The sequence below is a fragment of the Diceros bicornis genome, unplaced genomic scaffold (genome assembly GCF_020826845.1).
Source record: "Diceros bicornis minor isolate mBicDic1 unplaced genomic scaffold, mDicBic1.mat.cur scaffold_73_ctg1, whole genome shotgun sequence".
NCBI lineage: Eukaryota > Metazoa > Chordata > Mammalia > Perissodactyla > Rhinocerotidae > Diceros > Diceros bicornis.
Window position 1 is genome coordinate 1487170 of NW_026691615.1, and position 20074 is coordinate 1507243.

Sequence of the window (20074 nt, forward strand, 5' to 3'; positions counted from 1 at the left end):
TACTGTGCAGCTATCGAGGAAAAAAATGAAGTTCTAAGAGGTTTGATGAGTTGAAAAGATGTTCACAATATGACAAGTGTGAAAAATAAAGATTTTAAAATAACATGGGCATACTTGTTCTATGTCTATCCTGAGGACAATTTTCTATGTAGCCATGAGACAGACATCTGGCACTATGTTGTGGTTTTCTCTTTCCATGTGGACAGGTGTGACTAATACAGCATTATTAATAATCAAGTATTTTTAAGCAAGGGGTGCCAAGGATGTTGTCCCACTTCCTGAAAAACCAATATGAATCTGCCCCCCAAAAATCATGACCAGGGCCCGCCCCAGTGGCCTAGTGGTTAAGTTCGGTATGCTCTGTTTCGGTGGCCTCAGTTCGGTTCCCGGGCACAGACCTACACCACTCGTCTGTCAGTGGTCATGCTGTGGTGGCAGCTCACATACAAAACAAGAAAGATTGGCAGCAGTTGCTAGCTCAGGGAGAATCTTCCTCAGAAAAACAAAAGATCACCATCAGGGCCGGCACTGGGGGAAGGGGAGGGAAGCACTCGTCCCAGGCACAAAATTTAAGTGTGCATCAAATAAACTAAGTAATCAAGATAAATACCATGTAAATGCAATTTTTAAAAATGTCAAAATCAATGTAAGAAAATCCATGATAAGCAAAATATCCAAATCCAAGATCTGACAGTGCTATGCTGGGGTCATAATGGAACCTGATACAAAAGGAAAAATGTGAGCCCCTACATACACTTTTGCAATGTACTTTTAATGGTCAACTTTTTTCTAGAAATTGATTTTGAAAATATTATTGATGAGTTTGCTTCCATTAAAATCAAGAAAGTCAACTTTTAATAAATTCTGGTTTGGGGAAAAATAAAATATTTAAATTTAAAGTAATGTTTTAAGTTCTAATATTCTTGTTTTTCAATTTTTTAATTTTTTTTTCAATGATATTTAATGTGCTGGGAGGGAAAACCGTATTGTAGGTGGTCAATAAATATTTCTTGAGTGAATGGATCTGTCTTTTTTGGACACCATAAATTATTTGGATTGTAAGAGGACAGAGTTACTTCACTTTATATTTATGGGATTTGAGAACCATGCAGTTTTTATTCCGAGTTTCTTTTCTCCCTCTGGTGGAGGCATATGAGGCCATGGGGGTAAAGGAATGTACCAAGTGTAGCTTGATGTTTATAGTAAGAAAGATCCTTATTGTGGAGGTTACAGCTTTCACTTACCTTAGAAACATAGGGTTCCTTAACACGACTGTATTTTAAACCAACATGTAACACTGTAGTAGAGATAGACAATGCCTTGTGCAAGTCTTCTGTCAGAAAGAACTTTATTCAAGCATTATAGATTTATAGACCTTGATAGCTAAGAGGAAATGTAGATGCAAATCCTCCTCTTTATATATTCCAAATTGTTGCAATCAAATGCAAAATGTTGACAATCCATTGGCTGCTGTATCAGTTAGCAATTGCCACAAATAACACTTCATAACAAACCACTCCTGAAACTCAGTGCCCTAAAATAATGATACCTGATTGTTGCTCCTGAGTTGACGGGTTGGGTGGGCAGGTCTGCTGATATTGACTGGGCTCACTGATGTGACTGCAGTCAGCTACAAGTTGGCTAGGTGGCTGATTAAGGACAGCCTCAGCTGGTGTAACGGGATGACTTAACTCTCCTCCATATGTTTCTCACATCCCTCCAGCGGGTTAGACTGGGCATGTTCTTATGGCGGAGGCAGGGGTGCAAGAGCGAGCAAGACAAATCATGCAAAGGGCAAGAAGGGATGCACACCCAATTTTGAAACCTCTGAGTCATGCTTGCTAACATTCCGTTGGCCAAATAAACTCTCAAGGCCAAGCCAGAGTCAGAGAAGGAAGGGTTACAAAGTTACAGGGAAGGAGTGTGGAGGCATGGAAACCATTCTTGAAGGCATTGATGCAATTAACCTACCACAATTGGCAATGGGTAAAAATCATGCCTTCTCTTGCTTCAATATCCCTTAGAATTGTCACCTCTGTATTGAACCCTCTGGACAAGCCAAACATTGAAGACCAACCTATCATAAATGAACTCTTGTTTGTAAACAGGTGTCAGCCCCCCTCCCAAATTGTGGCTGCCACAAATAACAAAGACTGAGCCTCCATCAATCAAGTTTAATGTTGTGATCAAATTGTTCAACACAGGATCATTACCGAGCGAACTGAATCCTAAATGATAAGTTGACTCAAAGTAAATAGTTAGTCTTTTCTCTGTATCCCCAAACTAAGAATTCCTAGGGTCAAAGAAAGAGAAGGAGAAGGACTAGTGGCCTGGAAGAGGAGCTCTCTGGTCAAGAGTTCAAAGCCCAGCTCAGCCCGCTACAGCTGTGTAATGATGGGAAAGTTACTTAACCTCTCTGAGCCTCAGTTTCCTCATCTTCAAAATGGAGAGTCACCATTCATTCACGCTTTCATTCAAAATATTTATGAAGAATCCACTGACTATACTTCCCTGCACTTAGGGAGCTCAGAATCTAATTGGAGACACTCAAGAAGAAAAGAAATTATAATACAGAACTAGAAAGCATGAAGCCTTAGAGGACACGCAGAGGTGACATCTAATCCTACTTGAAGAGATCTAAAGAATGCTTCCTGGTGGAAGTGATGACTAAGCTGAGACTCAAAGAAAGGGTAGAAATTAGTCCAATTTTGAGGAAAGGTGTCCTAAGAGGAGACAATGGCAGATGCAAAGTCATAAAGCCAGGAACATGTTTTCCTTTCTAGTTTTAAAAACAAGCTCTGCTATAAGCAAGGAAAACAGAAGAATATTCTAGAGCATTCACTCACACACAACACAACCCCCCCCGGGGATCTCATTAAACCACAGGTTCTGGTTCAGCAGAACTGGAGTGGGGCCTGAGATCCTGTTTTTCTAACAAAGGGATGCTGATGCTTCTGGTCCACGGACCACACTTTGAGGAGGTAGGCTGGAGAGTGGCCATGGAAGGGAGGATATGTACATTTTAAATTTTCCTTCTTCTCTCCTTGCCACTCAACACTTTATGGGGGACGAAGAGCAAGGCAGGATGATGATAACTTTGTGAGCAGTGCGAATCCTAGCCAAGTCACAAAACAGTTCCTGGAAGGAAAGGAGACGTTGGTTCCCGGAAAGTTTCCAGGAAACCAAAATATTTCCAAAGGCTTTGTCATCAAGTCCTTCAACTCTCTGTGAAACGCTGGAATTCTGCTCCATCGACCGCTCCTGCTTACCAACATAACTCTTTTAAGTGTTTGTGCCAAAGTAGCGTCCATGTCAGTGAGCTTTGTTTATCCCCTGGGGCTCTCGTTACAGTCTTACTGGCCATTTCTTTACAGGCAGGAGGAGTCTTTGTTAAAGGGTAAGCCAGTCGGTCAGAAGACAAGCCATTTCCTGAAGCCGTTTCCATACTCTGTGACAGGCGCTGGAGAGGCAGGCTTGCAGCCACACGCCAGAGAACTTAGGAGAAAACAAAACGGTAGCCAGATGTTCTTGGTCATGCCATTGCACTAGGATCTATTATTTCCTCAAAACTCTGGAAATTCAAAGGGTTGCAGAACATAGAAGATAAAATGGTAATCTGGAACAGAAAGTCTTGTTTCTCACCAGCGCATGGAACGTGGGAAGAGCGCCCCACCCATCAGTGCTCTGAATCACCCAGAGAGTCCTGGGGCTGGTGAGATCTGCAATTCCACATTAAGCCATGAAGAGAAGATTTCAGCGTCAGCTCCTGCCGGCACCTGCTGTCCTCAAATGTTGCTTCATAGCGTATTTGAAAGCAAGAAAGAGCTTTAACCCTGTGAGAGAGAAATCAGAACTGGAATCAGTACCAAGATTAGTACAAACATGATCCCAGGGGCCATATCTATAGGGGCATGGGTCTTATAAATACAGAGAGAGAGAAATATGGCAGCACAGACTAGAAGAATAAACCTTAAAATGTTAACAGTGATTATCTCTAGCATGGCAGGCACTGCAGGCAAACTCCAAAGCCATTCTTAACCTCTTCACCACTGATAGCTCTCGCTCTAGAAGCTAGAAAGCCAAATACTTGTTTTGTCAAATTCTTTTGTAACTAGGAGTGGTCATGTGACACAGTTCTGACCAATTAGATGAAAGGGAAATCTGCTGAGGGGTTTCTGGGAAAAGCTTCTGTTTCCTGTTAAAGGGAGAGGCATGAAAGGAGAGGCTGCTGCTTCTGCCCCATCCCTCTTCTTCCTGCCTTGAACATGGTCGTGATGTCTGGAACTATGGCACCCACCTTGCAACCATAAAAAACATTTTGATGAAAAGCCAACATGCTGCTAGCGGATTGGAAAACCGGGAAGAGCCTAGATCCTTTACAATACCACTGAGCAATAGAACGAATACCAGCAACACCTAACTCTGGGCTTCTATTCTTGCAAAAAAAATAAATAATTCCCTATTTAATTAAGCCACTGAATCTTAGTTACTTGAGCTTGGAATATGTCAGTGAAAAAATAAGACATTCTAGTGTGAGATGGAAGACTGTAAATAAATAAGGAAGTTATAGCATGTTAGGAAGTGGTAAGCACTATGAAAAGAAAATCAGGATTAGGGGCAGGAGAAGCATGAATGTCAAGGTAGGAGAAAAGGAGGCAGTACGAAATAGAGTTGCCAGAGGAAATACTGTTGATAACAAATGATTGGAACAAACATTTGAAGGAGGTGAGGGAGTTGGCCATGTGGGTATCAGGACAAGAACATTCAAGGCAGAGTGAGCATCCAGGTCAAGATTCCTAAAGAGGAAGTGAGCTTGGTGTGTCTGAAGAATCCTGAGCAGGCCAGCATGGGTGGAGCAGAGGGAAGTGAGATTAACAGAAGATGAGGTCAAGGAGGAAAAGAGGGTCAGATCGTACAGGGCCTTGTGGGCCATCAGGAGGACTTTGGCTTTTACTGAGTAAGGTGGGAGCCATAGAGGGTTGTAGGCAGAGAAGGAATGTGACCTGACTCAGGAGTTCACAGGCGCCCTCTGGCTGCTGCAAGGAGAACAGACCAAAGATGGGGCAGGGAAAAGGCAAGAGGGGAAGCAGAAAGACCCTTTACGAGGCTATTTCCATCATCCTGGCTACAGACAATAGGACTTGGAACAGAATAGAAGCAACAAAGGAACAGAGAGGCGATCAGATTCTGGATACATTCTGAGGAAGGGTCAACAGGATTTGCTGATGGATTGGAGATGAAGGGTAAGAAGAAAGGCAGAGTCAAGGATAACTCCACGGCATTGTGCTGAGCAATAGAAGGATAGGGGACCCTCCATGGAAATGAGAGGTGGGGGGATCAGAAGCTCAGATTGGAACATGTTACATTTGTCACATCTGTTAGACATCTCAGTGGAGGCACTTGGTAGGTGCTTGGTTATATGAGTGTAGAATTCAGGAGAAGGAGCTGGACTGCACATTGTTTAATATTTTGGGGTCATTGCTAATAAATGGTGTTTATGGCTGTGAGACTGGATGAGATCTATGGTGTAGAGAAAAATGAGTACTTCCATGGAAAACGATGTATTGTCAGAGCACACATCTCCAGGTTACCCAGTTCTGATCTATGTGGGAGATATTTTACAATTCTGTAAATTTTAAATAACTGACAGAGATGCAAAATAATTCCATGGAAAAAACAGTTTTGCGTCCATTTCCACATTCATTTCAATATTCCTGAAATTGTATATATGTATTATAATTCATAGGTATTATAATGCATATATATGTAATACATCTATAACATACAGGTATATGAAATTTTATATGTATTTTATAATAATAATTATATGTATAATTATATAATATATAATTAAACATTATATTATATATATTATGTATATATAATTATCAATGAGGGCGCCAGGCCGATGTTATAACTGGGTCAAAAGAGAACAGCAAAGAACAGACATATACATGTATTATGTAATATATATTATGTATTATGTATACATTGTATATATTATATGTGTATTATGTATTATGTATACATTATATACATTGGATATATTGCATATGTATTATGCAATATATATTATATATTATGTATACACTGTATGCATATTATATGTATATTATGTATTATGTATACATTGTATACATTATATGTGTTTTATGTATTATGTATACGTTGTATACATTATGTGTATGATGTATTATGTATACATTATATACATTGTATATATTATATATTATATACATATATGTCTGTTCTTTGCGTTCTCTTTTGAGCCAGTTATAACATCTGCCTGGTTCTTTCACTGATTGATGAGTGGAATAAAATCCTTAATGTATGCTCATTTTATATCTGTATGAGTCACGATTTTATCTTTTTTTCTTGCTTGAGGAAAATTCACCCTGAGCTAACATCTGTTGCCAGTCTTCCTCTATTTTGTATGTGGGGCACTGCAGCAGCATGGTCACTGACGAGTGGTGTGGGTCTGCACCTGGGAGCCGAACCTGGGCCACCAAAGCGGAGCACACCAAACTTAACCACTAGGCAATGGGGCCAGCCCCCATGAGTTTATCTTTTTTAGATCACACAGCTACTAAGAGGCAGAGCTGGGATTTAAACCTAGGTAGCCTGGCTCCTGAACCTCCACTCTTAAACCCTACCCTCTATCAAATGAGCTAATACACAAGGACGCACTTAACTCGCAGTAGGTACTCAACACATGGCAGTGTTTAGGATTGCTAAGAAGTAAGTATTCTGTTCGACCAGAACCTGCATAAAACACACAGTCTCTCACCGTTTTGGAAGTGGAGGAAAAGGATGTCAGTGTGACCCCTGATGTCTGGGACTGGGATCCGGGTGTGGTCTTCCTGGTAATCCATCTTCTGTAATCTTCCCGCACCTGGAGATGGAGACACATCACGGGGAGATGAATCACTCCCAGATGCAGGGAAGTATGCTGGCACAGGCATGTCCCCTGGAAGCAGGGGCATCAGGGACAGCGAGGGCAGCAGCTACATACCTGGCGGTTGAGTAGACAGTGAATGAGGAAGATGAAGGCCCCCTGCAGGCTGTTGATGATGGTGAACAGGTAGGCCATGATACCAGCCAAGGGTCCAATCTGGAAAATGCCCAACACCCAGGAGCTCCCCAAGATGAAGACATGGGCAAAGGCCTTGAATGTCAATAACCTGGAGGAGAAGGTTTGCAGAGGATAAGGTTCTGGGAGGTGGCTGTTGTCCTCATGGGACACACTCCCAGGAATGGTCTGAGGCTGCCACCATGTGACCCACCACCTAGATGGAAATAAACGTGGGCTGGAGCCTCCAAGCCTAGGTGTAGGGAAATCGAATCCTATAGGCATTTAAAAGGCTATTGGCCTACAGATACACATCGGCACAAAGATGTGTGGACACATGTATTTAATGCAATATTTTCATTAGTAATGAAAGGCTAGAAGGACCCATGTGTCCAAGAATTTAGGACACGTTAAATGAACAATGAAGCCATACAATGAAATACTATGAAGCCTTCTTTTTTTACTGAGGTAAAACTCACATAACATAAAGTTCACCATTTTAACCACTTAAAGTACGATTTGGTGGTATTTAGCACATTCACAGTGTTGTACAAACATCACCACTATCCAGTTCCCAGACACATTTATCACCCCAAAAAGAAACCCCATCCCTATTAAGCAGTCATCCCCCATTTCCCTCTCCCCCAATTAGAAACAACCCAAATGTCCATCAACAGATGACTGGATAAACAAAACGTGGTCCATCCATATAGCGGAATATTACTCAGCCATGAAAAGGAGTGAAGTACTGACACACGCTACAACATGGATGAACCTTGAAAACATGATGCTCAGTGAGAGAAGCCAGTCACAAAAGTCCACATAGTATATGATTCCATTTATATGAAATGTCCAGAATGGGCAAATCCATAGAGACAGAAATCAGATTATACAACTGTTTTTTAAAATGAGATGAGAGTGACAATATACTATAGTGGGTAAGGCTCTGGGTCAGACTGCCTGTGTTTAAATTCTGATCCATTCACTAACTTTGTGGCCTTAGTAGGTTACTTAACGTCACTGTGCCTCAGTTTCCTCACTTTGAGATAAGGATGACAACACAATGCCTACACTATAAGCTTGTTCTACCAATTAATGAGATAGCATTAGACCTAAAGGTGCTTAGAACAATGTCTGGCACAAAATAAACACTTTTGTTAGTTGTTTTTAACCTTAAGTATTGATATGAAATAAGCTACATATTATGTGGAAAAAACCAAGTGCAGAATGATATGTACAGTACTCTGTCATTTATGTAATAGAAGATGGATGTGTAAGTATAGAATATTCTGGAAGGAAGCTCAATTCAGGTGATAATGGTTGCTTGAGGTGGGAGAGATCTGGGGACCTGGGGAGTCAGGGAAGAGAGAAGGAATTAGTTTTCACGTGTTTCCTTTTTTAATGCTTAATTTTTCTTGCCATGGCATACATTAACTTTATTCTAACTTTTTGCACTAATTTTTAAAAAATAATTTTTAGAAAAAAATATTTAAGATGGATGAAGGATTGGACTCTGACGGGAAAACAAACAAGCGACCATCATTAGGTTACCGACAATAAAACCCAGACAATGTCTGGTTTGGGTGAGTTCTTAAAATGAACATTAGTTGAATGGTGAAGTTAAGAAACACAGATGCTCTATGAGAATACGAAAAAGTCCCACCTCTGTAAGATAGAATAATATATATGAAGATAAAATAATGAGATAGTGTATTTCATCTATTAAATGAGCAAACCAACAAAAAAATGATAAACCCTAATGCTGGCAAGGCTGGAGGTAAACACGCACTCTTGTGAATGGAAATAATTTTTCTGGAAAACAATTTGCAATATACACTAAAAGTGTTACAATCCAACCTACCCTTTGAGTCAGGCAATTTCATGCCTAGTGTTATGATTAAATAACCACAGATGTGGAAGAAGATTTACCTACAAGGATGTTCAAGACAATACTGTTTATAATAGCAAAAAAAAAAAAAAAAAGCAAGTCAGAAATAACTTAAATGTCCAAAAATGAGGGATGATTCAAGTAAACTGTGCTGGCTCCTTACGCTGAACAGTTATACAAAAAAAAAGGATAGTTGACAAATTTCTAATCAAACAAGCAAAATTTTATGACGTGTTATTAAGAGAAAAAATGGTTATAAAAATAAAACAGTATGATTCTATTCTACTATGTACACACAGGAGAAGGATTAAAATGTTTATTAATAGTTTCTATATATGAAACACTCACTTCTCCTAGTAACTGTGCTAAATGCTTCATAAGCCACATAAAGTGGGCAATATTAATATCTCCACATATTCTACAGATGAGGAAACAGAGTTTCAAAGAGGTTATGTAACTTGCCTAAGGTCACACAGCTTATAAGTGACAGAGCTGGGGTTTTATCCCCCCAGATCCAGATACTGTGCTAGTCCGTCTTAGGCACAGGACCAGGTATACAAAAGGTACTCAATGAACATTTGTGGAAAGAAGGAAGGGAGATTGAAGGGGAGACGATAGGAAGGAGGGACTCACCTGGTATCTTTGAGTGTTGAGACTTGGGCATTGACGCTGGAAAGCTTCTGCCTCAGGATCCAAAGTGTCAAAGTCAAGAGGATGGAATTGATCTACAAAGTCAAGCAAAAGGGATTGAAAGATTGGATATACATGAGGACAATGGACAGACCATCTATAAAAAGAGAATTCTGACCCGTAGTCTGCAGTAACCACTCCAGGAAGCCAAACAATAACTACTGAAGCAATCAATTCTAAACGACCAGGACTTGATCAATAACTGACAGCCTCCTTAACTTCTGCCCCTGTTTCTGACTTAGCACCAAAAGGAGAAAGCCAATATGCTCCCCTAACCAATCACGTAGGATGCCTGCTTCGAGTTAGCCCACCTATAGCATCCCTATGTCAACAACCTCCACTCAGGGCACATCTGAAGCCTTCTGTTTCTCTCTACAAAGCTTTCCCACTCCTCTGCCTGCCTTTGAGGCTCTGACGAATGGAAGTGATGGTGGCTGACTTTCTTATTATGGCAATCTCCGAATAAATAGCTTTTGTTTGTTCTTATTTAGGCGATCTTCGTTTATTTCCACTGGATGCATCCAGGAAGTTAGAATCAAGACCAGTGCCCTGTTATGGGTTGAACTGTGCCCCCTCCTCAAAAAGATATGTTGAAGCCCTAATCCTCAGGACCTCAGAATGTGACTTTATTTTGAGATAGGGTCTTTACAGAGGTCATCAAATTAAAATGAGGCCATTAGGATGGGCCTTAATCCGATATGACTGGTGCCCTTATAAAACAGGGAAATTTGGACACAGAGACAGACATGCATACAGGGAAGACGATGTGAAGAGACACAGGGAGAAGACAGATATCTACAAGCCAAGGAATGCCTGAGGCCACCAGAGGTTGGAGAGAAGACTGGAACAGATCCTTCCCTGGGGCCGTCAGAGGGAGCGTGGCCCTGCTGACCCCTTGATTTCAGACTTCTAGCCTCCAGAACCCTAAGACGATAAAATTCTGTTGTTCTAAGCTACCCAGTTTGTGATACTCTATCAGCGCAGCCCTAGGAAACTAATACATGGCCCCCCAAAAATCTGACGGAAGTCAAAGCAAAACTTCGCTGGAGGAATACAACCTCAAAAATTCCCAAGATTTAGATCGGTCAGATAGGAGCTCACAAGTTGCAATTACAAATGACACAGGGAAATGAGCCACCAGGAATGAGAGGCAGAAGAAACGTCTTGTAGGATTGCAGAGTCCGGATTGGAGGCAAGGAGATGGTGCTGAACGTCCCCAGGATTCTCAGAGGGTAGAATAGTGATTGCCAGTGGCTGGGGGTTGGGGGAAATGGGGAGACGGTCAAAGCCTAGTAAGTTTCAGGTATGCACAATTAATAAGTTCTGGAGAGCTAATGTACAGTATGGTGACTATAGTTAACAAAACTGTATTGTACACTTGAAATTTGCTAAGAGGGTAGGGGTTAAGTATTCTCACCACAAAAAAAAAGAGAAAGGAAAAAAATGGAAGTATGTGAGATGATGGATATATTAATTAGCTTGATTGTGGTGGTCATTTCACAATGTATACATATGTCAAAACATCAAGTTGTACACCTTAAATATGTATAATTTTTATTTGTCAGTTATACCTCCATAAAGCTGGAAAAACACCTCCAGGCTCCCTTTTGCCTCCATTCCATCATTTCCTTCTCTCTCTTCCCCATCAATTGTTTTTAATTTCTTTCTACCTTTTTTCTCATTTAATATCTGCACTCAGAAAAGATTGACAGACACATTCGCACTGAAGCACAAAGGGCAGATAAGACTGTGGGTTCTCCCGGGAGCATTTGCATGTTGGCATAAAAAAAAAAATCCCAAATCAAAGAAATTACACTCTAACTTGGAAATCTCGAGAATCGAGGATCAGAAGAGAGAACATTTGAGGAGAATAGGTGACCTCAGCTATGCAGCTTCCGCTGGCATTTCCTGACCTTTCGACTCTCCTTGCTCCTGCTCCAGAGCACACAGCACCAAGCAATCTGCTTACCACTATGATTGTGCAAACTGGCCCCAGGAAACTCCAGATGAACCCCGTCTCCGTATTCAGCCAGCAGCTATGGAGAGAGACAGGAGGAGTCAGTGCTTGTCTCAGGGTCTTGACCCTACAGCTATTCACGCCCCGACAAAGGCACTAATGGAGGAGACTATGGGGAGATGAGATGGAGACGAAGATTCTCTTGATGGGGCTGGTCGAATTTCAGTTTTCTTTGGACCACAGCAAATCCTCTTAGAGATCTTCTTGCTGGGCAACTGTTCCTGAAATGTTCACTTAGTGCCCTGGGTGGAGCCCATGCTCCATTCATAACCTCCGTAATCCCTTTTCCCTCTTTCCAGAATCCCCATGGCACACCTTGTCATTCAAATCTCAGCCCAAATGTCACCTACTCTGAAAAGCCATTCCTGACTACCCCCAGCTAAGTGTACTATCCCTGCTCCTGGTGCCTCTCTAGCAGAACTTGCTGCCTTTTTTTATGGCCTCTTCAGTATCGTAAATTATCTTGTTCAGTTGTTTGTTGGCTTGCGAATTGTCCATCTTCCCCTACTGGACTATGAGCTGCATGAGAATTTGGAGCTTGAATGTTTTGTTCATCTCTGAATACCTAGCACTCTGTGCAAAGCCTGGCACGGATGAGGCATTCCATAATTATTTGTTAAAAGAAAAGAAAGAAGAAAGAAGAAAGTGAGGGAAGGAGAGAGAGAGGGAAGAAGGGAGAGAGGGAGGGAGGAAGGAAGGAAGGAAGAATACATTGCCTCTTTCCTTCGTGTCTCTAGTAGATATTCGCTGTTTTCACCACCCAATAACCATTCCACCATGTTCGGTAACAGCACCCCAATATTCCTTTGGCAGAAGTGTGCCTCCCCGCTCAAGAGAAGGAAAATAATCAAGTTTGGCCAACCAGATGTTGTGAGTCTCCAGTAATAGAGTGAATAAAAGGCAAGAAAATGTTTGCATCATGAGAAGATGCTGATCACCTCCTTTCAGGAACGACCACGTCAGTAAATACTGGCCAGTTCCCTTATCAGCATCTGCGTCTCTGCCTGGGGCATCAGACTAAAAGTGCTGGAGAATTAGTTCTCCCAGGAGCAGCCCTCAACCGACGGCTGATGGGAGGGAGTTGGTGGATAAATACAGCAGCTCCCTCACCCCTTGGGCGGGATAACTGTGGTGCGTGCCCTACAGGGTCTCCCAGATGTACCCACTGAGACCGAGCCCAGCCACCCAGAGCAGAGCCTGCTCGTGAAAGTACCCCATATTTGCTCCTTCTCTTCCCTGTCTCACTTCCCCATTCTCCAGTGCTTCCTCAGATCATCTCAGATCCTTGTCAGTGCGACTCCTCTCTTCCAAAACTTTCTGTGGTTCCCACAACCTGAGAGGTATTCTCCAAATTCCATGCCCCCACCCCATTTCCCCTTCTTCCCGTGCAATCCATCGGACCCCCAAACACTCCTCGAGCTCTCCCTTGGGCAAGCTTTTGCCCTCACCTATATTGCCACCCCCTTTCCTCTTTGCCTGTGTACATTTCACTAAAGTTTTCAAGGCTCATTCAAATTCTCCCTCCTCCAGGAAGCCTTCCATGAACTTTCCAGTTCCCATATGCCATCGTCCTTCTCTGCTCTGTGTCAGGGCTTATACTACTCACGCCAACATCAGACTCTTCCTCATGGTGGCCTTGCATTGTCACCACCATCTCCTGACAAGACAGTCAGACCTGAACTCAGCTTGGACACTTACTAGCCATGTGACCCCAGGCAAGTTCTGCAACTGCACTGAGCCTCAATGTCCTCTGTAGCTACTATTTATGAAGCTGTTACTTTATATACTTTTGGTCTCAGGGCCACCACATACAGGAGCACAGGTTGTGCACTGCACAAATCCGGGGGATACTATTTACACTATAGTGTAGTTGAACGACACTGCTGTACACAGTGGAGACATAGGAATTTTGTTGAGAAGTAACAGAGATAATATATGTTTGTAAAGCTTATAGGATTTAGGTTACGATGGGTGCTCACTTAGTACAAATTCTTCCCTTCACCCCTTATCTCATGACCTCACCTGACGTATAAGCCATCAGCAGGCAGGGAGGAATCCCGGATATTTAATTTCCTAACACAACTCAGCAAAGTGCCTACAGCATGAGGTGACAAGCGGGGGTCTTGCGATTGCAAAGACCCAGATTCACATCCTCATGCTGCCCCTTTCTCACCATAATGGCCAGAAAAATCTTTCACCCCTCTGAGCCTCAGTTTCCTCAACTGTAAATTAGAATAGCAACATTATCTCAAAGGTCCATTGTAGGGTTAAATGAAATATTACACTGAGTTACAGTCTCTGCCCTATCCACATACTGCTTGTTCTGTCCTTTACCTAATTTTTCCCCTCAAAATTGACTCACTTTCTTTACTTATACAATGGAAGCATGTCTGTGAAACCATGATTTTGGTATGCTGGAAATTTCTCTTTCTAATGCCCTATCAAGTAAATACAAAAATATTTTAAAAATTAGTCCTCACCAGCATACTACCTAAAATCATCTGGCATGGAACCATGCGATAAATATACCTCACTTTAAAACAGACAATGCTAATAATGATGGTGATAATAATAATATGTATAATGCTTTAGCCTGAGCCAGACGCCGTTCTCAATGTTTTGCAGATAATAACTCATTTAACCCTCACAGCAACCCTATGAGGTAGGCATTGTTGTTAGCCCCCATTTTACAGATGAGGACATGGAAGCATCTGGAGGTTAAGCGTCTTGCCCGAGGTAGCACAGACGGAAGCGGGTGGAGCCAAGATTCAAACCCAAGCAGGCTGGCTCTAGAGTCCATGATTTTAAAACTGTACAATCAAGTTAACTGTTGTGTACAATCAAGTGCACAACTTGTACAACTGTACATGGCAGCCCTGAGACCACGCCAGCCTGAGACCAGGCACATAAAGTAAAAGCTCAATAAATAGCAGCCACACCTACTGCTACTGTTACTGCTCTTCTTGTTGTTCATGTAATTATCATCATGAACCCCAGCAGCAGGGTGTTCGGGGAGAGACAGGGATGTCACTCACCGATTATACATCCCATAGCCCTGTGGTTTCACGCCGGCGGAGACAGCCACCACTACTGCCGGGAGCCCGTAGCCAAAGACACAGAGGTATGTCATCTTGATGTTGCGAGAGCTGAAGTAATTCACCACCTTCAGGTTCCTGACCATAAGGAAGAGCATCACGGCCTCCACCAACATCCAGAAGAAGCAGGCAAGGAACAGGTAGTGCAGAAAGCCCGCGATGATGGCACAGCCCGTCTGCAGAGGAGAGGCGGGTGCACTCAGGACCCCCCTCCAAGGAGCAGGCTCAGAGGAAGAGGGCAGCGGAGAGACTACTCTGATTGGTGATCCCCAAACACGACCCATTCGTTCATTCCACAAATACTTATAGAGAAGTTCTTCACCGCATTCACGGTTCTTCTCCATCCCTCTGGTAGGGTGACCAATCACCCCGGTTTGCCCGGAACTGAGGTTTCCCAGGACACGTGACTGTCAACGCTACAACTGGGAGAGTTTGGGGGAAAAGCTGATGGATGATGCCCCTACTTGAGGAGATGTCTGAAGACATGGGATGGGGATGGGGGGGGCCCCACACTACAGCCCTTGTGCTCGCTGCCTGTTTTGTAAATAACGTTTCACTGGCACACAGCCACACCCATTTATGTATTCTCTATGGCTGCTTTCACACTAAAACAGCAGAGTTGAGTAGTCATGACAGAGACTGTAGGATCCGCAAAGCCGAAAATATTTATATCTGTCTCTTTACGGAAAGAGCTTGCCCACCCCTGGTCAAACGATGGGAGCGGGGCACTATGGGTCTTGAGTTCTCAAGGGATTGGGGAAACTAAGTATTCCATAGCGAGAGGGGCAGGCCCACACAAAGAATGATCATCCCATCCAAAATGTCAATAGTGCTCCTTTTGGAAAGACCTGGGGGCCTACTATTTCTGGCACAGTTATAGGGGGTAAATTGGCCAAAGTCATTGCTCTCATGGGGCACATAGTGTAGGGGAGGAGGTAGATACACAAGTAAAACAATAACTAATCAATATGGTTTCAAACGAGTGCTGGGAAAGAATGCAAAATAGAGTTACAAGGAGCAGTTTCTCAGCTGTAGCATTATTGACATCTGAAACACTGCTGCCAGATTATTTTCTGTTGTGGGGACTGTCCTGTGTATTCTAAGATGTTTAGCAGCATCCCTGGCCTCCACCCACTAGATGGCAGTAGCGCTTCCTCCCAGTGGTGACAACCAACCAATGACATCTCCAGACATCACCAAGTGTCCCCTAGGGGGCAGAATCATCCCAGATGAGAACCAATGGTTTAACGAGTAATAGGAGGGACCACCATAATATATAACTTCATCAGGGAAATTATTTTAAACTGAGACCTTTCTATCACAAGAAGGAGTCAACCAGGGGAGGAGGTGGGGGATGAGTATTGTTGAAAGAGGGCACAGTGTGTGCAACTGTCCTGAGGTGGGAACTGGCATAGAGGGAGCGGGTAGGGATGAGCAGAGATAGATGTGGAGATGATGGGGGCATAGCCTGAGGGATGTGAGACCTGGTTGTCAGTCTTGTCTACACCGGTGAGGAAGAGAAGCTTGGCCAAGAAGAGGCACACGCAGAGGTGCAGGTGGAGGTAGGTGTTATGGTTGCGAATGCTACGGCACAGCAGGAAGGTGGCGATGGCCAAGACGAGACACACCAGTGAGATGATCATGCCCACGTGGCTAATGATGTACAAAGAGAACTCCATCTGTCAGGAAAGAGATACACCACTCAGAGAGGGACCAGCATGCCCCGGGCAGGAGAAAGAATTATCCAGACTCCTGGCTTGAGCAAAAAGGTCTTGAGGACCTTTTCTCCCTCTGACACTCAGAGTGAAGTAGATACTGTCCATCATCATCCTTTGGCATCTGTTGGCATCCATCAGCACCCATTCCCACCCCTATCCTACACCCCATCTCTTCATGTCTAGAAACTACATTTCCCAGAATCCTTTGGGGCTAAGGTGCTGGATGTCAGTTAGGTTCTCCAACTAGATGCCTGCATGAAAGTTTCACAAGGCAGAATGGAGGCAGATACCAGCTTCCTGCAGACAGGAGTGAGCTGTGGCTGGACTCCACATTCCAAATGTCCAGTCTTTAATTTCGTGGATGTGGGGTGACCTGACAGAAGCAACTTCTGACCTCTGGATTACAGCTGCAGAGGGGTGATCTTGAAACCAGAATCCAAGCAGCAGCCCCTGACTTCAACTCCTTCGTCCCTTCCACAGATTTGTGAGTGCCCAGTTCCCCGTGTTAAATCCTTTCCTGCTTGAAATACCTAGAGTGGTTCCTGTTTTTCCTGCACCAAACCAGGACTGATACATAGGCATTCAGAGATGCCTCAACTTCTGGGAGTGGAAATGACAAGCTGAGTCCTTCCCCTGTGCTGTTATTCATAACTAATTTTTAAATTAATCTTAAATTTATTTGCATGCTTTCTGTGTGTTAAAGATATGCCAGGCACCATCTCATGAGCTCATCTCCATGCTAGCGTGACTTAGTGTTTAAGAGAACTGACTACAGTTCTGCCGGTTTCTAGCTGTATGAGCTTGAGCAAGACACTTCACTGCTCTGTGCCTCAGTTTCCTCATCTGTTAAAAAGAGGCCACTAATAGTAACTACCTTATACAGTATTTTTAGGAGGATTCAGTGAAAATACTTAAAGTACTCACAACTGTGCCAGGAACATATTATGTACCCTATAAGGGTTAGTTGTCATCATTATTTTTTTCTTGTTCTCATTTTTGAGATGAGAAAATTGGGCTCAGCTCAGAGAGGCTGAGTGGTTTTCCCAAGGAAACGCAGCTGGGAAGTGACAGAGATGGACTTGAAACTTGGCTGGTCTTGCTCTGGATCCAGGTCTCTTAAGTCCCAAGCCCCATATTCCTCTAACTAGCAGTTAGGGCCTCCCTGGCAGAGAATTCACCTCAGATCTTGCATGAGAGGTAAGGAAACTCACCACAGCACTAATGAGGATGTCTTTCCTCTCTGCCAAATCTGCCTGCTCACCAAGGCTCACTTTGTTCTTCATTTCTTCCCTGATCTGTCACCAGATCTCACTGAAACACCTCTGAATTCCTACACTGCAACCTCTTGCACCATTTGTATGGTTCAGTGGAAAGAGACTTCTGGAGCCAGACTGTCCTGGAATAGAATCCCACCTTCCAATTACTAGAAGGCTACTGAGTTTCAGTCTCTTATCCTGTGCAATGGGTCTAAAAACACTTAAAATAAAGGGTCCAGAACAAGATAAGTGCTCAGTAAATGGGATCTGTGATTTTTACTGTGCCTGCACCTGTTTAGGGTCATTCCTCATCTGACATATGAGGGTCATGGCTTCCCAACAAGACCATGAATTCTCCAAGGGCAGAGGTATGGCACACACCCCTTCTGTGCCCCCATGACTCCTCCCACAACACACAAGGCCATGAGAGGCACACCATGCATGTTTAGTCAATATTTTCCCATTGGATTTGGGGAGCAAGAACACAGAGCATCGCTACTCACCGTGAGCTCCTCAGAAGCCATGATGATGGCCAGGTTCGCCATTCGATTACAGCTGCAGACAGTATGCGTCTCGGAAGCCTCAAGGATCACACAGCCAGATGGCGTCCACCTGCCACCCTTTGCATCCGTTCTCCAGGAAACGCAGATGGGGCTCTCAAACTCCTGCTTTGGCTGAAAAAATCAAAGTCCCTGGTCACTTGAGAATCCCTCTTGAGTGGATGCAGTGTGGCCAACCTGAAGTCATCTGGGGCAAGAAGATGCAGGTATGCTCTATAGGGGATGGAGGAAAACGCTGCCATTTCATTGTGCAGTCATGAGAAGAAATGTCTTGGATGTCAGATCTGTCTCTCCCACTGACTTGGTCATAGCTAATGTAACTGAAGTCTCTATAAATATTCCTGCATCCGTGTTACTTAACCTAACCTAAATCTTGCCTGCTGATGAATGGAAGAATGCCACATAGAAATAGGAAAGTTTACTCCTCCAGAGGTGGATTTTGAGGATTGGCTTAAGTTGCTAGAAATTGTGGAAGCTTGCCACCTTAATGGGTCCCCATTAAAAATGAGAGTTAAGCTATTCCACTGCCAGGTATTTATCCAAAGTACGTGAAAACACGAATGTGTGAAGACATTTGCACCTCTATGTTCATTGCAGCATTATTAACAATAGCCAAGACTTGGAAACAGCCTAAGTGCCCATCAATGGACAAATGGATAAAGAAGATGTGGTTTATATACACAATGGAATACTACTCAGCCATAAAAAAGATGAAATCTTGCCATTTGCAACAACATGGATGGACCTTGAGGGTATTATGCTAAAAGAAATAAGTCAGAGAGAGAAAGTCAAATACCGTATGATCTCGCTTGTGAATAGAAGATAAAGACAACAACAACAACAATAAACAAACACATAGATACAGAGATTAGACTAGTGGTTACCAGAGGGGAAAGGGGGAGGGAGGAGGGTAGAAGGGGTGACAGGGTACCTGTGTGTGGTGATGGACAGTAATTAGTCTTTGGGTGGTGAACATGACATAGTCTACACAGAAATCGAAATATAATGATGTACACCTGAAATTTATATAATATTATAAACCAACGTTACCTCAATAAACAAAAATAAGAGTTTAGCCCACTAGGGGATGGGGAGTTCTCAACGGGTAGATGGGGGCTCAGTGGAGACCTCTTCACAAACCTCGATGTTCTCCAGAGTGTAGTTGATTGGGTCGGAGAAGCCAGCTTTCTTCTTCCCAGTCATGATGCCCCCAGCGATGCGAGAATTCATCTTTAGCTTCCTCCTGGAGTAGCCCAAGAAGGTCCGAGGGTCTTGGAAGAAGCTCTCATCCAAAACAGACTCCATACCCACAAAGGAGACAAATGCCACTCCAGTGGTCCCTGCGATTTGCCCCAAACGCAAAAAAAAAAAAAAAAAAAAAAAAAAGGAATCATTTGCTCAGTATTTATTAGTATATGCACTGTAATATCCCATGCATTCCTGCACCTTCACTGGCCTGCTCTGAGGATTAAAACACGGGTGGGCTTCTGGTTGGTGACCCTCATAGAACCATAGAAAAAAATCCTGAGTTGCTATCACCTGGAGAAATCTTGGCTAGACTTAAAAACAAATTTGAATTTGTGTTTTTAAAGGACGATTCAACTCAGCAGTGGAAAATAAGTTCCCCTCCCACATTTGTGGTCATTCTTGTCTAATCTCTTTGGTGGGCTTCCCCTTTCAACGTTGGGGGTCTCCCAGGATGTGTCCTAGGTCTGTGCCCTCCAGAGAGCATGTAGATCAGGGGTGGTGGACAATGTACAGGCTTATCTGGCCATTGCCTG

At 43.3% G+C, this 20074-nt stretch overlaps 1 protein-coding gene across 3 annotated transcripts in view; it reads right to left on the reverse strand.

Annotated features, from left to right (window-relative positions):
- Positions 1–3411: 3411 nt before the first annotated feature.
- The window catches only part of ADGRE1 (adhesion G protein-coupled receptor E1), a 63344-nt gene continuing 46681 nt past the window's right edge, over positions 3412–20074 (reverse strand). For all 3 annotated transcript variants that reach the window (XM_058538050.1, XM_058538049.1, XM_058538051.1), the window contains 9 exons: positions 19434–19633; positions 18237–18407; positions 16244–16438; positions 14700–14935; positions 11617–11683; positions 9591–9682; positions 7013–7181; positions 6788–6892; positions 3412–3833 (listed from right to left, as the gene is read on the reverse strand). In XM_058538050.1, coding sequence (XP_058394033.1) covers positions 3828–3833; positions 6788–6892; positions 7013–7181; positions 9591–9682; positions 11617–11683; positions 14700–14935; positions 16244–16438; positions 18237–18407; positions 19434–19633 — 1241 coding nt within the window. In that variant the 3' untranslated portion in view covers positions 3412–3827. The remainder of the gene's footprint in view (positions 3834–6787; positions 6893–7012; positions 7182–9590; positions 9683–11616; positions 11684–14699; positions 14936–16243; positions 16439–18236; positions 18408–19433; positions 19634–20074) is intronic.